Here is a 20407-nt window from a genome sequence, read left to right as displayed (position 1 = left end):
ACTTTCATGTGCTAACAAAGCGCATTTTTGAAATGTCATGTTGCAGCTCCAGCTGAAATCTGGGAAGCGGTGGCAGGCTTTGCAGCAGGCTGGATGGAGGCTAACAGAGAGAGCAAGCTTGATTGGAACCACCCCTCCTGTAATTTTGGGCCTAGTTAGCCTGCTGATTGCCAGTCCCTGTGTTTAGATAGTAAAACTGTAGTGGTGCTTTGACTAAAGACACCAGGATCAGTCCAGAGAGGAAAAGAAGGATACACACATAGACGTGCTGAGGCTAACAAACACACACAAACAAGTACGCACTGACTTGGACTGGGTGTTCTTCTATACTTTGTTGGTACCATTTCAGCACTGATGTACAAAGAGGCACATGATAAATGTGCTGATAGAAATCGCACACACCCCACACAGCAAAGCAGCTCACTGAGATGTATCTGCACATGCACATTTACAAACCTTCACTGTCTACAAAATAATCCTCAACAGCACATTTAGAGAAATGAGATGAAACTTTAAGCCAAGTGCACATTGATACACACCAAAACACACACAGACCTCTAGTGCTTTACATCACTTTCGTGCATGCTGGAATGGACAATCATATTGTCGACCTCTGGATTGGGACAGTAATGCAAGGTGACGAGGCTAACCAGGTCAGTGATAGACGCAGCGATTATTTGTAAGATGAGTCCTGGCAGAAAACCGGGGCTGTCATGGAATTGAGAACTTTTCCCGTCAACGACTTGGCTAACCTAAAGCTTCTTCTGTTCGTCAGTTTGGCTATTCTCTTGTAGTCTCTGGAAAATCTGTGAACTCCGCATCTTGTCGCTGAAGGCCATCAGATGCATATATATTCTTTTTTGAGGACCCCTGAATTCTCACACTGTGAGAATTGGGGGTTGATTTTTTTGTTGTTGTATTTTAAGGTCAAGAAAGTCATTCGATGTCTGCCTAGAATGGAGGTGTGTCTTAGTCTTTGTATTTCATAGTATATACTTGGCTGGGTAAAACGGAGCTTTTTTCCTTCCTAACATGCTGACGGTAAAATCCATGGTGTAATCTTCTAAGAAATTGTATGTTGTGTTACACCACCTCTGCCTGCCTAATAACAATCGCCTCCGTATCTCTGTTTCGTCTCATAGATGACAGTGAACCAGTGGACAGCATGTACGACACAGAGGCCGACCTCCCGGGTTTAGCGAGCGGAGGCGGTGCCGACAGCCCAGAAGACGACACAGACGACGGTGTCATCAACATGTCCCCCCTGCCCTCACCGACCCCTTCCCATCCAAACAACAACCACCACCACCTGCTGCATCCCCACATCTACGCCACCCACCACCACCACCACCTTCACAACAACAGCAACAGCAGCAGCAATGACCAGGACTTCACCACACCCAAGGAGGGCTCGCCCTACGAGGCACCCGTCTACATTCCTGATGACATTCCCATTCCCAGCGAACTGGAGCTGCGTGAGTCCTCTGTGCCCGGTGCTGGCCTGGGTGTCTGGGCCAAGACCTACATCGGTGCTGGCGAGAGGTTTGGTCTGCACAGCCCGCTGCATCACGAGGCCACAGGCAAAGACGGCTCCTTTGGATGGGAGGTAGGAACCTGCAGGGCTTCTTACAGGGTACTTTGTTCGGGGTTGTTAACAGTTATTTTTTCTCTTTTCATTTCACTGTCTGTCACATTTTGCCTACTTGTGGCTCAAACAAATGTGATCGAAACAATGACGCAAACACTGAAGAGGGTAAGTGAATGATCGAGCCGCTCTTCATTCATTCACATTTCCAGCCATCACTCTTTATCCACAGGCGATGTCATCATCAGCAAAGATGCCCATACAATTTGCATCCTCTGTGGTGATTTTTTTTTCTTCACACACACACACACACACACACACACAAATCACACTCCAGAATTTCAGCAGCACAGCAATGTCAGATGGAAAAATCTGCCTGATTAGTGGAGGTATCAGCTTTTCTGGGCGTCGGTCCGAGCGAGCGCGCTCATTTGGTCACGCCACCCGATATGGAAATGGAAGAAGCATGGCCCAATGCGGTGGCGGCATATTGAACTATTAATTTTCATTTCAACATGACATTAGAGGATATTGAAGTTGCTTCAGTAAGCTCATTAAAAAGAAAAAAAACCTCCTGATCTCTGTCTCCCGCTCTCTCTTTCTCATGTGCCTAATCACAGATGAAATATACCGGCCTGCTTTTCATTTCACTGACTCCTTGACTCTTTAGAGTGACTTTTTAGGGGGCCGGTCATTCACATAGTCTAATATTACATTTTTGTGTAATAAGGAATAGAGACAAGTTAATCATTGGAACTCCATTTTGAAAAGGGCATGATGTGCTTGAACTCGGCACCACCAGCTGATGCAAACGGGTACAAGTTCATACAATTTTAGACAGGACATGCGATAATTTGGATTATTTATTTTTTTACTGTAATTTCTGGCAACTAAGTATTTAGAAGACCTGATGAAATTGGGGCATTGTAAGCAAATATTGTATATTGAATGTTAGCATGATGGACAACATAAATTGATGAGATCAAATGATTACGTTTACTTGTAGAGCTAGAACAAACGTTAATCAACAGCACAGATGCCTGCTGCTGATCTGTTAGACTGTGACGCTAACATTTAGGGAGAGTAAAACTAGTATCATAGGAGCAGAAATTATGATTTAATAAAAGCAGATTGTAACACTTTTTCTTATTTTCATTATCAATAGGTAAAACAGGCAAAGTAACATTTTCTTTGAAGATACTAGTTTAGAATACAAATATAATTTACAATTGATACTAGTAGTCACATTATCAAATCATGTGGCAATTTTATTCAGTTTCTCTCAAGAGGAAAAAAAACTTTATTTAGTACATATATTGAAAATATATTATCTCTAAAAACTCAGAAAAGTATACATGAATCCCTCGTTGACCAGCTTTTAAAGAAATCCCTTATTGGCTTCAGTGTGAAGAACTCCTGGTGGTTTCCACAAAAGCCTTCATTTCTCTTTTCACCCTGTTTTCTTCCGAACAGTTGTAGGAGCATGCAGGCGATTAGAGAACATAGTCACACGCTATGTGGCAGTGTGCCAGGCTGCACATTTTCCTTTTTAAAGTTCATATTATGGCTAGCCATTCGGGGGTGCAAAGGGCACCCCTCCAAAAGCTACACTCTCCCCGTAGCTCTCATGTTTTCTCTCAGTTTTCCTCCTCCTTCCTCTTTTCTCCCCAGACACTCTGGCTAATGCATATTCATCAGCTGAGCTTTAGCTCTCTGCTGCTTGTCGGAAAAAAGGCCACCTTCAGCTCTAAAGAGATGCATGTGCTCTCAGAATGTCCTGGCATATACACGCCTCCTTAAAAAGGAATTCAGCATAGTGTTTTAAGATGTTTCGTTTATTGGCCACTTTAAGACAGAGTTTGCTGTGAAAAATTATTTTAATAAAACACATAGTACGGTACAATACAGTATGTACATGAACACAGTCCAGATTCTACCTCTGTTTTTGACACGTTTTTGGTCTTTTGGTGACATTTTGGAAATTCGTTTGAGAGCAATTTTCACAGATCAATTAGCATGTTTCTGTTAGCCTGAGGTCAATTGTGTTTACCCTAAAGGTACAATATTTTGCCTTTGCCTCCAAACATGTCAAAGGGGAACAATTGATCCGTCTCTTTTTCCTCCTCCTCTTGAATGGTTGTTGGAGGGCTCACTCTGTGTAAGGCTGTAGTATTTTTTTAAAGATATCCTGTCTGGTTTGGGGGCTGGAAGACTTCGGGGGCTCTCCTCTCCCAGACTCTTATCACAGATAGTCATAACAGTCAGTCTGTTGATAGCCATCAACAGACTCCCCTAGGAGTACCGTACACCCCCTTTCACCATCTACCCCTCGACTCATCTACTGCCTCTGGTCTTAGACAAATAGACAGACAGAAGTAATACTGAGTGAAGAAAGATGTTGAAAGAAACCAGAGAGAAACAAGGATTAATGGGGATGGATAGAGCAAGAAAAGAGGATGCAAAACACACATTTCTCACAGCATCAGAAACACTGAAGGAGTCTAATACTCTTCATGGAAATCATGTGAATGAGTGTGTGAGTTACAGCAGCCTCCTGCCAAAACAGGGGAAGTGTTATGAGAGATAATAAGTGAAGTCATCTGAGATCTCTGGTGTAAATGTGATCATATCTAACATTTTGTCTCAGCACTTCTTGGTTGGAAGAGAAAACTGAGTTAAGTGCTGAATTTAGTTATCAGAGTGATTAGTGTAACTGTGCTTCCACTTAATAATAAATTCCAGTACACTATATCGCTGATGTAGGGTGAAAGCCTTGTCTTCCCAAAATGCTCCGAAAAGTTGAACGGCCTTATTTCGGCCTTATTTCCTTCTTGATGAAGTTAATTGAATGATATTAAAATCAGAGGTTACAGACTATTCTGTAAATGCAGCCCTGTAATCCGCAAAAGCATGAAATGTTGTTGAAATGATACATGCCATCTGCAGCAGTACACTCAAATCCAAAACAGTTTAACTATATTGACTGCATTTTTGTGGATTTTTTTTTTTTACGAAGACTGGCAATAACTCATTATGTTGGATTTGCAAGCACCGCGGTCTACCAACGCGGCCAAGCCCCTCTCACAATCACACAGAGGACGCCGTAGTGCTTTCTGGATATCTGAGTGGAGGTGTAGATTGGCGGCGAGAGTAATAGAAAGAGAGAGTGAAAGAGTAGCAGTAAGAGAAAGAAGAAAGAGGAAGGCAGAGAGGAAGCCTACTGTTGTCTGTCCCGGGGCGCTGGGGACTGGAAGAGGTGTTAACTCAGACTCATTTCAGCAAGACGGACAGCTCAATCTAAGAGCTGCTTTGCTGCAGGCCACGGCCATTCTCTTCTCTCAGACTCCCTCTCTGGGCCAGCACCGAGTCATCCATTTAAAAACCATTATGCTCCCCCTTTAGCACAACATGATAGAACGCCAGGGCCCCAGGTCTACCATATGTGTGTGTGTGTGTGTGTGTGTGTGTGTGTGTGTAGGGCTGCCAAACTTAGCCTGAGGATAGGAAGGCCTGAGCAGAGTGAGGCACGGCCCTCAGAGAGTCCAGTGTGGGGATCTGCTGTCAGAGTGACTGCTGTTATTATCTGGCCGGTAGATTGGCCTGACTTGCCTATTGATAGAGACATGTCACCATACAATGGCTGGAGGTATTGTGCTCTGTGCACTGACTGGCATTGAATAGACTCCCTGATCTAACTCCCTCGGGTGTTCAGATGGCAGGAGAGAGGGCAACACATCTGCGGATGTGTTCGGAGGAAGCGGTGCATGTTAGTAGGAATAAACTGCAGAGTTACAGCTTGGATCTCTTCGGCCACATTAAATCCTTCCCACAGTGAAGTGAACCACGTTGACTTTGATCTTTAGAGGCACAACAAGATAAAACCGAGTCTCTGTGTTCAGAACATTCATGAAGCAAACAAATGGTATGGCCAAGCCCTCTGGAAGCGATATTAATGATGTTTACTCTCACTTCTCCTTACCCTGTGACCACTGGGCGTGTCCTTGCACCACTGAATCATGGCTTTTGACACTCCTCCAGCACCTGTTAGCTTTGTCTTTTCTCACTATCTTTTTGTTCTCCAGCTTGAACGTGTTTGCTATCTCACAGTTCTTGCTTGAAAGTCAATGCACGTCAGGCGTTGCCACACAACCTCGCCAACTGTGAGAAGGCAGAATCCCCTTGCTTTGTCAGTTTTACACGATTTACTGGCTGCTTAACTGTAATTATCAATTGTGGTGTCCTGCCATTGTCACTTTATAGGATATAAATGTTAATCAGCATGATACCCTCAGGGTATGCAGCATTCTGAGGCATAAGGGGGATATAAGAAGGACATATAGTGCATTTTGATTTTCGGGGATGTGCATTGATGTAGACCCTTTTACAAGGTCAACAAAATAGCTTTCATACACAGAAAAACATGTATCATAGAGTCCATGTCAGCCCTGAAGCCATATTTGTTTCTTTGCAGCGGTGGACCTTGGGATGACTTTGTTACCAGGTGAACTTCTTTTTCTCTGTCCGTCATTCTTTTTCTGTTTACTTTTTGTGGGGTGATTTTCCATATCAGTATCTTTCACCCAGTGATGTGTGGAACGAGGCAAAAAGTATGCTTGCTCTTCTGTTTACCCCGTTATTGACTTAGCGATAGGCTAAGACGTCTGGCGGGCACTCTCATGTCGCCAAGGTCCTACGTGACAGATACCCATCCGGCCATGGCATCATGAATCTCCCTCACCCTCTGTCAGGCTCTAAATCTCCGGCTTGACAGCTCGCCTTTTTCGCGCTGACGCTGTGCTTCTTTTGTTCTCGACCTAATCGCTGAGCTAAGCCAGCGTCCTTTTCTCCAAACTTTAGGGGAGAAGAAGTCCTGGCGCACCCTGACACTTATCTGTCCTGACCCACCTCTCGCCTCCTGAAGTGTTTGCTCGCCTTTTGTGTTTTGCCTGAGGTGGGCGGATGGCCAAGTTCTTATGCTGCAAGATATCCCTATAGGGCATTCAAGGTGCAGCTTGAAACTTGTCTGATCTGTTTGCCTTCTACAGAAAGGTGTTTTTTTATCTTGATGTTTCCCTTAAAGGTGACTGGTACCAAACTGATAGGAGACAGTAGACACACCAAGCAAATGGATAGTGTGAGCCAGAGAGAGAAAGAGAGGGAGTAAGATAACGAGTGATAGAGTTGTTTCCTGCATGATTTAACTAATGTGCTTTCCAGTGTTCTCACGGTGACACTAATGTTCTGCTGCTTCATTTATGAGTGTTGGTTAAGGTCAGAGAAAGTAAGCGTGATCCGACAATATTTAATGCGGCATAGAGCCACATACATGACTATCCTGATTCTACACCAGTGCTGTGGTTTTTATTAAATCCTTTAATGGTGAGAATACACTTATTCACAGCTACATTCACTGCATATGTTTCAGGTTCCATGAAATATGTGTTAAAGTAAGGAGTTACTTGGGCACATGTGCGTCCCACATTGTAATGAAAGGGATATCAAACCTGTGGTTTCTAATAACAGTATTGACCAACAGTGTGCGGTTTTCTGTCATCATTTCTTGACTTTGACAGAAACCCCAAGTTTACACACGGAGCAAAAACACCCGAGAGAGAGCGTAACACCACAAGTCTCAAGGCCTGGGTGCTGTAATATCTTCCATTCACATTCATTTTATGTAGGTTTTAAACATGGCATTAGCCAATTTAATCCAATTTTCCCAGCTTTCGGAGCACTCCAGTGGAACAGATTCCATCTAATATTAAACATATGGTCGTCGTTGCCCCTAGAAACACCACAGCAGCGCTGGGCTTTTTATAAGAAGCTGTTAAAGACAAGCCTCCTGTGTCCCAGTGCAAACCGTTGTCAATTATCTTCAATGAACATGGTAATTGATAACGAGGAAGCAGGGCAGCAAATTAAATGTCAGGTTTAATTAGAAGCCTGATACCTTATCATTTGTTCATAACTCGTTACCAACATCTGTTAATTAGTTAATAAATGAATCTGCGTGGCTCAGATGAAAGGTGCGCAGGCCCCTGAGAAAGTGCATCGGGCAAAGTCATCCATCTTTGAAGAGAGTGGAACTCAACAAATATTGTCCCTGGGATTTGGACTGTTATTACTTGGTCATTGGTTTCAGACCTCAGCCACTCCAACCAAGCATTCTCAATGGAACCTCTTGTTTCCAAACCCCCCCCCCCCCCCCCCCCACACACACAGTCTCCTCACACATCTCCACCACAATGCTATCATTTATTGCAGCAGGTTTCTCTTAGCAGACGTGCTTTAAACATTAATTTAAAACCTCTCACATTGGCCCATCACTCCTCTGCGGTGGAGCGCAGGTAACCCTTGTCCAATCCCCCTCTCCCCTTCTCTTTCACCATGTATCTTGTGAAACCCCATCGTTCATCGCTGCCCTGATGAATAGTCCCATCAGTTAGGGCCTCAGGGCGGAAGCAGACAGTGACACTGCTTTTTGCCACAGTGTAAAATGATGACATTTGTCAAATGCTGTTTATCTTGGTGATTAGATTCATGCTATCATGTAGACCCTTTTCTGCCTTCCAAGCTCTTGCTGCTTGTCGGATATTTACAAATTAGGCGTGGACCAAGGCTCATCTTATCTCATCTTTGTCATATTCTGTCTAGTCTATTTCATATTTATGATATAATATATTTTGTTTGCCTGTAAGTGTATAGGTGCGAGCCCTCCAGTGCCAGACCTTTGTTAGTCACAGATCACTGACTGTTCAATTTCCACTCACTTTCCCTTTCTCTCTCACTCTAAATCTCAATCCCTTGTGCTGCTTAACATTTCTGGGACTCAAGCAGGAGGTGGTGACCTATTAATCAGGTTCCCGTGGCTGTTGTGATTGCCATTTTCCATAATCAGATACACAACGCGGCCTAAAAGCCTTGGCTGTAGGAATACTTATTTTTGTTACAGTTCTTGTGCTGTGCTGTAGACCTCAAAAGTAATAAGCCCAGGATAAAACTGGAGGGCTGGCTGTGCCTTTTAATTACTTTTTATTAGGTATAAGGACTAACATTTTGCCACAGTGTGCATCTTTTTTGGAGTTAAACAGCCGCGGAACAGACAGAGAGTATAAAGCCATGAGCATATGATTGGTTCTAGGAGGAGAGGGAGGACTCACACTAACCAATCGTCTTATAATAATTATAAAAGGTCAGGTAACATTCACATTCTCTGTGTCTCTGTCTCTATTTGTACAAGTTTATCTTTGTTTTTAAAGCTCCAGATTAATAAAATAATAATGTTCTGTACATTTTAGTGCCGCTCCACACGAACACGCACAGTCGTATAAACTGCACATTACCACATACGTCCACACAAACACAAAGAGACACAGGCAGGCAGGAAAAAGACATTCTCCCATGTTATTCTTTCCTCTACTCGGTCATTTAGAATAACAGCGTGGAGTGAGAAGCGAAGCACGATGACGACATTAGATCTCAAAACAGTGTTGAATTGTTGAAGTGTCGAACACACCGGGATGTCTTTACTTTGGAAAGTCTCCGGAGTCGCTTGGGTGATTTTCGCTCATTTTCTCCACCACTGTCATTGGGAGCGAGAGTCTCGTCTGCAAGAGACAACAAGGAGGTTTTGACAGAGTCAAGATTTGTAGAGTTGTACTTATGTGTGTGTGTGCTTGCGTGCATGCGTGTGTGTGTGTGTGTGTGTGTGCGCGCACTTCTTTATCCACATTTCTGTCTGTTATTCTTCTTGGGCACCGGCCCGCCCTCCACATAATTCTAAATCTGTCAACTAAAACAGGATCTCACCAGGAGTTTGGTGTAATAACTTAATTTAGTACAAATGCGTTGTGTCATGATGACAAATAATAGTTCAAACTGATGTTTCCCAGACATTTCATTCATGAGATATCATTGCCTCATTCAATTTAGTTTGCATAATTCTGCACACTCGTCGCAGTGACGCCGTATTTCAATGTTTGATCACTGTTGTAAAGCATTCGATTTTTCTCATTTTTGTCAAATCATCTCATCATCTGATGTACAGCAACTGTAACATGCATTGTTGCTGCTTGCTACTACCTGAGTTATGCACATCTTCTTAATGGTCAGACAATGCACCGCAAGTCATTCTGTCCTCAATAATTGTCATAGGAGTCTGCTCTTTGTTACTCTCTCTGGAGGTAGTGCTGGTACGCAGCGGTACCCAGCATGCCACCCGGTGCCACAGAAGGGTGGAAAAAAAAAAACTCTGAGACTGTTAGGCCCGAGCCATGTGATACTGAAGTTATGCCAAACAACAGAACAAAAGCATTGTCATATTGTATGAGAGTGTGACTGTATGTGCTAATGGCCACCACCTTTACTTGCAGATAATATTAACGTATTATCTCGTAAATCACACAATGTTTATTTAACAAGAAAGTCTCACTATTATCTTGTTTTTATACCACTTATGTGCATACTTCTCATTATAGTGAACCCCTCCATATGCTACTTTGTCTGCTGTTATTTTATTGAGTCTGAGTGTTTTTGGTGACAAAGCCTGCTCCCCTCTGCTGGCCAAGAGCTCACAATGCCACTTTCTGAACAAGTTCTAAGTGCTTTTAATGTCGTGCGGCCGGCGTTGTTTATTCAGGGAGGGAGGGAGAGGCAGACGTTCTAGTACATTTGTAGAAAAATATACAAGTGTACGGTTTTAGAGCACACCAGCAAACACACACACACACTTGAAGCATGGCACCTAGCAAACTACTCAAGCCGTACAGATGGTACTTCTTTCCAGCTCGTCTTCCTCTCCTGTGGAGTAGGGGATGCGTGACAGACATCATCATCACTCTCTGTCTTTACACCGCTTTACACATCCTATTTTTTTCCTTTTCATCTCTTTACCCCTGTTCTCACACACTATGCACATGTGTTCCCAAGATGGAAGGTCTTCTGAGAATCCCTCGCGGAGTCTGCACCCTTGCATACAAACATATTACAATGCTTCCAGATAGCTACACTTTGATCTCTTTTTGCATGCCAATGTACAATGTAGTGTTGAACTCCGTGACTCAGACATTTTGTGCTTTCATGACAAAACACGGGGCATGTGCTTCAAAATTCTACCCAGATCGCAGACTCAATTATTATTTTTTGTGATTCATTGATTTTTCAACCCCCTCTCTCAATCGTATGTGCCTTTCCCCTCTATTTCTACTCTCCTTCTTTTATTTTCGCTCCCTCCTCCTCTTTTCCTGGCCTCCGGGGTCCCAGTGCTGCTAATTCGGCCTTATCAGTGCAGTAATTTAGCTGCCACAGCTTGGGTTTCTGTTGCGCGGCGAGCGGCCCCATTGTCCTGCCCTGCTGTTGCTGAGATAAACCCTCAGATTGAACAAAGTCCACGCTGACCTTTACAAACTCCCAAATCTCGCTCTGTACACCCCTCCAACAGAGATTCTCTCTGCTTCAAGCTCTTTTCTTAGGGTGGGAGGGGGGGGGGGGGGGGGGGGGGGGGTTGGGGCTACATCGAGTGGGAGGGGGACGGCAAACGAGTGTGTGTGCATGTGTATGCGAAAGTGTGAGAGTGTGTGGGGTCAGGGTGGATTGAGTGAGCTTGAGATGGACAGGGGAGAGGGATTAAGATGGCTGACTGAGCCTGTCTATATTTCCAATGGCACTTTGCTCTGAGAGGGAGGCTGAGGAGGAAAAACTGCCCTGCAAGCGAAGCATTCAAGTATGCTTTTTTCTGTCTTCTTCAGACTGCGAGAGAAGGCCTTTGTGAGCCACAATCTCTCACCTTCCTGCCTTCAACATTCAACCAGAAATATGATTTATTTGACATAAAAGAGTTCCTCGTGCTTGCTGTTGATTTCCCTGAAACGGCTCATTCAGAGAATCCCGACAGAAGGACTGTTGAACCCCTCGTCTTACCTCCATTGTTATCTATCGTGTCCCTCATTCCTTGGCAGAAGGCCCAAGAGGAGTCTGTCGAGATTGTTGCTTTGACACACAGTGAAACGGCAAGAGAGGAACGGTTGAAGCCAAGTGGCTGGGGAGTGGATGTGGGTGGGGGTCGATCCTGTGAAGGGGAGGTTTGGGACACAATGCAACAGGAGTGCCCTCTCCATTGTGAACCACTGTCATCCTTCAGAAGCCACTCGACTCGCTCTCCATGCCGCAAATCCTCTCCTCTCTGTTCCAGCCGTATGTCGGTCAGGCAGGGAACCTCATCAAAAGGTCTTGGAGTTGGGGATTGACACAGGGCGGGTGGAGGGAGGCAGTATGGCGGAGAGGAGGGGAGGAAAGTGTTGTTAGTGGAGAGTCAGGGTGGTGGTGGTGGTGTGTGTGTGTGTGTCTGTGGGCAGGGGTGATGTGTCGAGGGACTGTTGCATACCAGGCCCTTAGTTCAGGTGTGGGCTTCAGAGTCAGTGATGGAAGATTGGAAAGAATCTGCACCACTCAGTCTGATGGTCAGGGTGGCCCTGTGTTCATCCCACCCTTCATCCCTCCATCCATCCCTCCTCCTTTCCACCTCCCCCGCCCACCACCACCTGCCTGCAAGCCACCACCAGTGTTCCCAGGGAGATGAGCGCCACGGAGAAGAAGGCCCACAAGGGATTAACTTTTCACATGGCTGGGAGTCCTCGTCTCAAAAGACCTGACAACCCCAGACGGCTTGATTAAAAAAGAAAAGAAGAGAAGAGGAAAAGAGGGAGGGAGGGAGGGCACAGGAGGAGGAGAAGAGGGGGAATTCTTCACATGATGGCCCTGAGAGAGGGATTTTGGATATTGGGTGTCTTTTTTTCCCTTCGTCCAAAGCCCCCATGTCTTGGTTGAGAATGAGCAAATTGTTCTTCCTGTTCTCTCGGCAGTCCCTGTGTTGCCCTGCCTAAAGATGTGGGTGGGCACCAGCACACTGTCAACTCCTCACAGGAAACCTAGAGATGTCCTTAAGTTTAAAAGAAAAAAATAATAATAGTGGAAGTGATCTCTTTTTTTTTTTTCTTCGGACACCAAACCCGTCAATAAAACTAAATATTCAGTCATCAATTCCAATTTTATACTATGATTGAATAATATCATGGTGTATTAATTATTATTCTGTCATTAATGCGTCATAAAAAGCCCTCCGTTGTTCTGTGTGTCAGCATTGCACTACAGCTAAGAAAGACATTGACAGAGAGACTCTGCGAACCGTTGCCGGCTTAAAGTTCTAGTGTTCAAGTGGCAAGGCGCCCTATTTCCCCTCACTATCCCAGATAAAATGGGCCTCTCAGGTTTGTCTGTGAGAAAGAGAGGACAAAAATCAAAACAAACGCTCCCACTGAAGTGAAGATGGGAGTAGGGGTTAGCTTTCCTCTCTGGCTAACGGATCAGCAACTCAACCTAGCGGGACAGCGGGCCACTTAATACCTCCCATCTTGTCCAGGTAACAGAGTGGCCCGACAGGGGGGGTCAGGGAAGGTAGCAGGGTATCGTCTTACAGATCACCGCTCACCCTCTGGCTTCCTCCACATGGCTCACTTACCCTCTTCTCATCTCCGCTGATGGGACACGCTCACCTTCTCTTCCCACACCCCTCAGAGAGGATACAAACATCCATTGAAAAGGTTTTTGTGGATGTTAACGCCCAGTTTCTCTCTAAAGGTGCGCTGAGATGAACCAAAATCTATACAAATGCTAACCAACGACATACCCTGGATTACTAATTTTTGCTGCAATTGCCAGATTTATTTCAAATAAGCAAACACCAGAATCAGCTATTTAATGTTCAGTTAGTTCATTTGAGTTCATCTTCATTGATTTCCATGAGGATATTGGCTTAAGGTGAGAAGAAGGCAATAAGTATAAAACATGGAAAGATAAAGACAATGAAAGTAACATAGAGGGATGGAGTTAGAGGAGAAAGATCAGTACAGGCGCAGAGAAAGTGCATCTGAAGAAAGTCATGTTTGGTTGACAATTACAGTTGTAAAAGGAAATACGAAAGCATGAATACAACCACACACACACACACACACACACACGTCTGTTTAGTAACTTCTGCTGTCAACACTAGAAGTGCAAAGGACAAAAAATGCCATATCCAAGGGGTGACTAACAGTCAATTAACCCCAATATCAGCCCAGATTTCTCATTAATCATGCTGCTTACCGACCATATGGCCCCAGACTCCAAGGAGGCTCTGAACCTATTTGCTGTGCACTTGACCTTGCTTATGGACCCAGGGGAACGCAGGAGTTGAGTTCTGTCCTCCAGGATGTTATGGACCTTCTTCCTGGTCTGATGGATAGATGATGTTACAGAAAGATAAACAGAGCTCCAGTAATCTTGAATGAATAAGAAACACAACACCCAGTAGACATCAAGTGAAGGTTAATGGTCAAAGTGCTTTACAACTATGTATCTTACCTGGAAAAAAAAAACGTTATTTGCAGCCCTTGTGTCGAGACAAAAAGGTAAGAGATGAATGAAACCCATGTTGTGAACTTGTGGAGATGCTGAGGGTATCTACACATTAGGAATAACACACACACACACACACACACACACACACACACACACACTATGGCATTTATTAATGTTGAATAAGAACTTTGTCACTGTGGAGTTTTGGTACATACATAAGTGCCGTGATAACTTTGGTCTAATCCATAAAGACAGGCTGTGGAAGTGATGAAAGCACATCACGTTTCACAGCGGGCTGCACAGTGTATTAATGTGAAAAAAGTAACAAAAAGTATGTAAAGTATGTGATCCCTAATAATAATCACTCAAAGCTTGGACCCCTGCTATTCCTGAAGTGACAAAATTGACAGAACTGATATGATATACTGACTCGCATTCTTCTGACCCTCGCACTAAATCAGTATCCAATCAGTATTTCTTTGTCTGAGTACTCCTTCCCTGCAGCACAGCTATCATTAAGTGACTCATTTAGGCCACTACAGGTAGGCCCACATCATAGCCTGCTGGTGGCTTTTAACGGGGAATGGAGTTCTTTCTACCCCTATAGTTTGGCACTGCATTAGTGCCAGAAGACCCAGCAGTGAGCCTTTAACCTGGGGACGACAGGGCCATGATTATGTTCACCGCAGGGTAGACATGGCCAGAGGACACTCAGCTATACACACAAAGGGACGCATGTATAATGAATAATGTGGACACCGGGGCAATTATCAGCCTATATTTTTCACAAGTCAGTTACATTTTCTGTCACTATCGACGGCAGAGGCGTTTTAGTTCAAATTTGAGATTTAAATGAATTTTATTTTTTGTTGTTTTGCTGTGTTCCAGGGAGGTATTGTTTGATGATACTTGTTTCCTCCGAAACATTGAAGGTGAACTAGTGTGTCGATGTGACCACCTTTGTTAGTAACAGGATTGAACTTTTCTTCTCTTTAAAGGGCTGATTCACCCAAACGACAAAAACAAACAAAGATAAATTCTCACTATTTTTGTGGTGCTCGCAGAATTAATTAAGAGGTATAATTTTTAACTTCACTAAAAACGTCTCTTTCTAGAAATAGTGTTTAGGTTCAGTAGGAATTAATACCAATGGAAATTGTCCACAGCAAGGTCTTCAGTTTATTAGGACAGTGACTACCTTAACATGCACAACATATTCAGCTTTTTGCCCTTTGTTCTGAAAAAGACAATACTCATACTAAGCTGTTTACATGGCTAATAGCCCTCTTTCATTCCTTCCTCCACCATCTTGGTGTGCGATATCTGCGCATATCACAAAAACCTATTGATATTCAAGTATTTCAAAATGTTTAGGTGTGTTTCTCCTTCCGGCCACAACTATGGGCTTTTCCTTTGGATATGCATCTCTGCAAAGTGTTAGCTAGTTGGTTTGTGTACAACCAGTGTGAAACGCACAGAGCTCGCCGTACACAGGCAAGAGAACGTGTGTCGCAAACTGATGTAATAAACCAATTGAGAAGCATATTCCATATTCCATATTGCTGTGTACATGTCCAAAGAAGGTTTCTAAAACCAGAAAAATATTGTCATAATCCTAATGTCTTAGTTGGAAAATGCTTCAATCGGAATAAGGCCTAATTCTGTAAATCTTAATGGAATATGGTGTTTAAATGACGCATGTCAAATTCAGACTATTGTTAAATTCTGAATAATAGTGAAATATTAATGTGCATTAAAACCAAGTCATTGTCTCTTTAAATGGGATTTTTGAATGCTGTGAGGAAACAAAATTCCATTCACCTCCACTGAATTGGGGTGCAGGCAGAAATCTCAAAGATGGATACATCAAATCAGATACTCTGCTCTACCGTAAACACTTGAATTGATTTTGATTGTTGAACTTGCATAAGTACACATAGGTACATGTACGCACATATACACATATAAAATGTCGGGCACAGGATAGGCACACTTATTTTGCCTGTCCGTTTTCCCTCCTCTACACTGTATCAGCTCTACAGTTACCATGTTTACTGTCTCTATTCACTTACTGACTCTTTCTCTCACTGTCTCTTTTGCACACACACACACACACACACACACACACACACACACACACACACACACACACACACACTCAGGATCCAGTTGTATTTCAAGATAATTCTCGCTCCTCTGGTCTCAGTATCCTGAGCCACTAGACACTGAATGGACCACAGGGAAAGCTGATCTCACAGACACATATTCACACACACACATGCGCGCACACACACGCACACACACACACACACACACATACACACACACACACAACTGCGTGTGGTCCCACCATTTCAATCCTCACCGTATTTTCTAATGCTTCATAAGGTCTGAAGGTCAGGGTTTGGGACTTAAGACTAATCTTTTAAATTCCTCACTGTTTTCAGTCCCTTTTGTCTGATCAGAAGTCACCTGCCCACCTTTATCGCTTTCACTTCTACTGTTTCTTTTGTTTGCAAGATTTTGCCTCTGTCACTGCAAAAGGTTAAGTTGTTTTCTTTCCCATCTTCCTCGCTTTCTATTTTCTTCTTTCTTTTCCTTTCCTCCCTTTGCATAATTCAAATCAGAATCCCCATGTGAGCACCTTGCTCTTGACCTAGCTTAGAAAGCTCCTGATTGCTTTAATAGCAGTCCTTGGACCTGGAAGGTGGGCGTCTTTAAGGAACTCTGGTGAGAACGGTGTGCGTACGTGTGTATGTGCAGTGTGTGGACAACCGAAGGGTGGTTGATTAGAACTGACCTCAAGAGTGTCAGGAGAAAAAGAATCACAAATATGCAAAGTGGATGTGTGCGCTTGCATAATTGAGGCAGAGGGGAGTGCAGAGAGGTCAAGTAGAACAAATGGTCAGCGGAGTGATTTCAAAGTCTATAAAAAAAAACACACTAAATACATATGTCTAAGGAGCACTGGTCACTTTCAGGTTAGAGAAGTGAGGCTGTGATGGAAGAATGTCCGGTCCCTATCAGGGATAGCAAACCTGTGGTTTGCAGTAGAAAGCTCGCAGATGGAAATGAGTGTATGCGCATAAAGCATAGCATCACTGAGAAAGCGCTTACGTGCTCCGTCTGCTTACCCTTGGCAAGTAAGATTTCAAATATCAGTTGGCACACACAGAAGTATAAATGCAAGCCGCCGTGTTTTGCCGAAGAGGCCCAAATGTGCACAAGGCTAAGTCCTTCAACAGTGGGATTGCCCTAGCATTAGCCAAAGTCAGGAGCTCCAAAGTAAGGCCAGCTAAGGTTGGGGTGAGGCCTGGCAAACCCAAAGATTGAGTCTGAATTAGGCCCACCATTCAAAGCTACTGAAAGGAGTTCCTGAGCCTCCTATTCTCTACCAGCAAATTGGGAGGAAATCTGGCTATTGTGCAGAGTTTTGAAGAGGCTGGTGGTAGGGAGGGGGGTGCACACTGTGCTTACCTATAGATGAGAGTGGAGACAAAGGATCCTGGGACATCCAGGAGAGGCTTTGAAATCCCTCTTGGCTGGAGACGGGAGGCGGCCTGGAGTAGCTCCTGGTGAAGAAAAGGTCAACAGTGCCCCGTCAGCAGAGACACCGAATGGAAGGAGGTTTAACTCGACTATGTGGAAGAGATGGAAAAGATGGGAAAGATTTACATCATTTGAAAAGAGTTATGATACTTTACAAAGAGTACTAAAAGTATGGTAGTTTTGGTATTTTTAACATGTGTTGTAGCAGATTTTAAAGTGATACTCCAACCCCAAACATGTTCTTTAGTATTAAACATCCACTGTAGGCTGGTGAAAGTTCTCACTTCCCTCCTGTGGTCAGCTTGAATACTTTTTCTTTTTCTTACAATTTGCCTGAGGAAAAAAAAAAAATCATAAGATCCATAGAAACTTCTTACATCACCATGATCCACTTTTTGGCACACCGCTCAAGAACTTTTGTCATTGATGACATCACGGCCTCTCCTCATGCCCCGTCGGCTTATTTTCTTATTTCAAATTGTGTTCTGTCAGAGTTATATGAGAGAGTTTCAATTTACATTTTCAGAATTAAGCCAACCATAGCAGGTGTTTCACAGCAAGGTAAGTGCATATGATATAAATAGATGACAAACTTCAGCAGCGAGGTCCATTTCCCTTTCCACGAAGCAGCTGAGCTTCTGCAATGTGTGTGACAAAGTGACAACAAAGCAACTCCTAATGATGATGGTGATGATAATGCCAGTCTTTTTGGAGCACTTTGATGGATGAGGATTGATGTGACCTACGTTGAATTGTGTGCGCGCCTACATGCGTTTTTTGTGTATGAGAAAAGACAGACAATCCCTCAGGCTAAATAGTCAGGGTATCACCAGACACGTACACACAAACGCATATTTTTTGTCAGGCGGTGTTTGACTGAAGCCACCCTCTTCCTGATCAGCAGTGCAGCCCGGGGCTCTTCCGGAGTCTCTCACCCCTACGAGAGTCCGACTCCCCCCCCCTGTCTGGCCTGCTATACCAATGCCACCCCTCTCTTCTTATTTTCTCTCTCTGTGTCTTTCTCTCTCTCATTAATCAATGTCAAGCCATTCAACAACAAGCCCGCCATTCTTTCCCTGCCTGCCTCCTTGGTTCCTCGTATATGTCATTGTGCCCTGACCCTCCCCCTCCACCAACTCAGCGGCCACCACCATCCTTTCACATGGCCGCAGATCCGAAACCCGGGCCCACACTGCCAACATGAAAGGTTGTTCAGAAGAGGAAAAAAAAAAAGTGAGGAGGAGGCATTTCTCTCACTTCTATCTTTTCTTCCTCCCTTTTCCTGCCTTCCTCGGGCCAGGGGGAGAAAGGGATTCCATAGTCACTTACATAATTCATGGGACACACAAGAGAAAACGGGCCATTGAGTAGTAAAAAAAAGTTTGGATGGAGCAGTCATGGGGGGTGGAGGGACATGTATGCCAGTCTTTGTGCCCCCGGACCCATCTTCCCTGCCTCTCTCCATTCATCACCACTCCCCACACACACAGTCATTGTCCCATGCTCGTCATTAACCTCTGGTATAAGTCGGCCGCCTCTCTTGCGATCAAGACGTGTCTCCATGGGAAAGAAATCATTTCATCATGCCTTGGCAAACCGGGCAAATAGAGGTTTCATGGCCCCTTTTTTTTTTTTGGCTGATGGTGAAATTTTGATGGACACCGCAGATGCAAAAGTCATTAACCAGAGCGTGCTGTAGCTATCAAGGCAGAGACAGGGAGAGGCAGGGCTTTGCTAAGATGAAATTAAACTTGATTATGGTGAGGTGATGCTGACGTTAGCCATAAGGACTCATTCTCAGACATGTTCACATGATATTCACACATGCAACACACACGCGGACATTAACATCAGCACCTTCAGCATTTCTGGACGTCCCATGGGCACTTGTCAGTTTACCGTTACTCTTGGGTGTCCGTCTCATTGTCACATGCTGCATTTGCTCTTTTTTTTTTTTTCCCATACTGCATTTCCACTATTAACCTGAAAATAAGTAAAGCAAATCACAGACCATCCTATCACTAATACCCTGTTTAAACACTTAACTGTCCACGTTTACATTGAATAATGAGACCACTTCTTGCATGAGCTCCTCGGCATGCCGTTTGTTTACAAAGAAACGGATTGTCTTCAAATCAGCAGTCATTTTGGGGGGGGGGGGGGGGGGGGTGCTTAGAAATCCTTTCTCTCTCTGCGTCCTCCTTCCCCGAGCATCTGTATGTATTTGTTGTACTAATGAACGGAACAAAAGTTTCCGGGGGCCCTGTGGAAAGGGGGGGGGGGGGGGGGGGGGGGGGGGGGACATTTTGTGAGGAAGAACAGCCGTAGCAAGGCTGAAGAGTCCGCTGAGTGGTCAGTCGCCATGAGGTTGACAGTGAGAGAACAGAAGACAGCGAGAGTGATGGAGACTTGACCCGGCAACCTCTTCTCTCCTTTCTCCTGGCTTTTCCTCCAACCCCTACTCAACCCTTCCCTTTAGATGATAGATGACCCTCCCTCTCAGTCATGTCAAAAGCTCTTACCCCCCCCCCCCCCCCCCCCCCCCCCCCCCCCCCCCCCCAAACACACACACTATCGCGGCTGTCTAGCCAATCTCCTCGTCCACCCAAAGACAATCAGAGACTCCAACCGCTCAACCTTTCATGCAGACCTGCAGACCTTGTCATAGAAAACACACGTACAGACACACACGCTCACTGTCACTCCCACTGAGACCTTTACCTCCAGGCAGCAGGTATGGATTTGTAAGGAGTAGGAGACGAATGAATGGACGGATAGACAGATTGGGAGAAGGGCAGTTAGGAAGGAGGAGTGCAGAACGGACACTGGGCAGTAAATTACTTTGCCAATCAATCTTCCCCCTGGGTACCCTTGATG

General features: G+C 44.5%; 1 protein-coding gene across 1 annotated transcript in view; it reads left to right on the top strand.

Annotated features, from left to right (window-relative positions):
• prdm16 (PR domain containing 16) overlaps positions 1–20407 on the top strand; it is a 163092-nt gene that overhangs the window by 45168 nt on the left and 97517 nt on the right. Inside the window, exon 4 of the mRNA XM_076102219.1 lies at positions 1143–1606. Coding sequence (XP_075958334.1) covers positions 1143–1606 — 464 coding nt within the window. The remainder of the gene's footprint in view (positions 1–1142; positions 1607–20407) is intronic.

This window comes from Anarhichas minor, unplaced genomic scaffold, assembly GCF_050575085.1.
Source record: "Anarhichas minor isolate MPS153535 unplaced genomic scaffold, ASM5057508v1 ptg000003l, whole genome shotgun sequence".
NCBI classification, from domain to species: Eukaryota; Metazoa; Chordata; class Actinopteri; order Perciformes; family Anarhichadidae; genus Anarhichas; species Anarhichas minor.
The sequence above is the reverse complement of the archived record's forward strand: the minus strand, read 5'-3'. Positions and strand labels throughout refer to the sequence as shown.